Here is a 1658-nt window from a genome sequence, read left to right as displayed (position 1 = left end):
AAAAGAGAAACATGGAAGGTCTTTTATTCAAGCCACTTACACCATGCATGCCAACAATACATACCAATTTCCCCCTGAAGCATCCCAAAATATCAAAAGTACCCATGTAAATGAAAAGAGTGCCCCATTTCCCAGCTCCTAGCTTTGGCCCACAGTTCCATTCATCTGGGAGCTACTCCGATATCGGAACAAATCAACAGGGGCAGTTGTGACAATTATTTTATTGGCCATGCAAAACCCAAAACCTTAGGCCTTAGTGGGGTGCGGGTGCATGGCGAGGGTAGCACTCAGACCCTTCACCAACAATCCCTTCCTCTCTCATCTCCACAGCTGCCTTCTCTCTCATCCCTTCAACAATCTGGCTCTCTCTCTCTCTCATCCCCTCTCCTCTCTCTACCACTCTCTCCTCGGCGAACTTCACGTCCTCGTCGACGGTAAGGATCACGGCCTCCTCGCCATGAGGCCCCTTAACAATGGCTTCTTGAACCTTCAAGTGGTCCTCCACACACACTATATCTTCCTCGGTCTCTCTCTTCTTCTTCTTTTTCAAGCAGCAAAAGAGAGCTAGAGAGAGAAGGGCCAAGAAGAAGAGGCCCCCTAATGAAACAAAGACCACTATTATGATAGTGGAGGAGTCCCCACCTGGTGGTGGAGGTGGGGGCTGATAGGGGGCCGGAGGTGACGGAGAGGGAGGGTAGTAAGGAGTTGGTGGTGAGACGGGGCGATAGGGTGGGTAATAAGGAGGAGGGAGTGCTGGGCTAGGTGGTGGTGGGGAGATGGGGTAGGAAGGAGGAGAGAGAGGTGGCGCTGGTTTTGGTGTTGGTGGTGGGGGAGGGTAGTCGGAGGGAGGGGCTGGTACCCATGGGGGAGGAGAGAGAGAGGGAGTTGGAGGGCTAATGTACATGGTTTTTGGAGAGAGAGAGAGGGAGTTTAGGAAAGATGTTTAGCTTAGGGAAACAAATGGGGATTTTGATTGATTGGATTGGGAGAGGACTTTAACAAAGGTGAAGAGAAATGGAGAAACAAGGGGTGTTCTTATAGGATGAGGTGCCTTCGTTTTTCTATCTTTTCCTTCATATTTTTTTCCTATTTCTTTGATGTATCTTAAATGAACATTTGTTCATACATCTCCTATCTTGCCTCACATGCTAAGGTTTTAATTACTTATTTTGAAGCTTGCATTGAAATACACTTCTCATTCAAAGAATTCTACAAAAAATGAATATAAATGAATTAAATAATGAACTTTTTTTTTTTGTTCTTGTACAATCATATGTTCACACGCACAAGCAACTAACCCAACTTGTGCTTAAACTAAAAAGCCTAAGCTTCTAAGACCCCAACTTGTGCTTAAACTGAAGAACCCTAAATTTATATGTTACCAGAGGAAAAGGAATGACAAGGGAATAAGGAGTCAGTGTTTTGTTTTTTTTTTGTATTCATTTTGTTGCCCAAAAACCTTTGTCAAATGTTTACTTGTATAAGCAACTAACATACTATATCTCTTAGAGCATGTCCTCTATCTCAAGGTCTTTTACTTGTATAAGTAAGGTTTTGATGTTTCATTTAGTTGGATAGTATAAATGTAATAAATCTTTAATAAAGTAAAAAAGTGACATGTATTTTGAAATAATATCAACATATCCTATTCAAATAAA

The 1658-nt window shown here is 42.8% G+C and overlaps 1 protein-coding gene across 1 annotated transcript; it reads right to left on the bottom strand.

Moving 5' to 3' along the window:
* LOC18448344 (uncharacterized) lies at window positions 1–1072 on the bottom strand. Its single transcript, XM_020676120.2, has one exon. It carries the CDS (start codon window positions 902–904, stop codon window positions 254–256), a length of 651 nt encoding a protein of 216 aa, XP_020531779.1. The 5' UTR covers window positions 905–1072; the 3' UTR covers window positions 1–253.
* Between the last annotated feature and the right edge of the window lie 586 nt (window positions 1073–1658).

The sequence above is a fragment of the Amborella trichopoda genome, chromosome 11 (genome assembly GCF_054954075.1).
Source record: "Amborella trichopoda isolate Santa Cruz 75 chromosome 11, AtrichopodaSantaCruz75HAP2 v2.0, whole genome shotgun sequence".
In the NCBI taxonomy this organism is placed as follows: Eukaryota; Viridiplantae; Streptophyta; class Magnoliopsida; order Amborellales; family Amborellaceae; genus Amborella; species Amborella trichopoda.
This window is presented reverse-complemented; position numbering and strand designations above follow the sequence as displayed.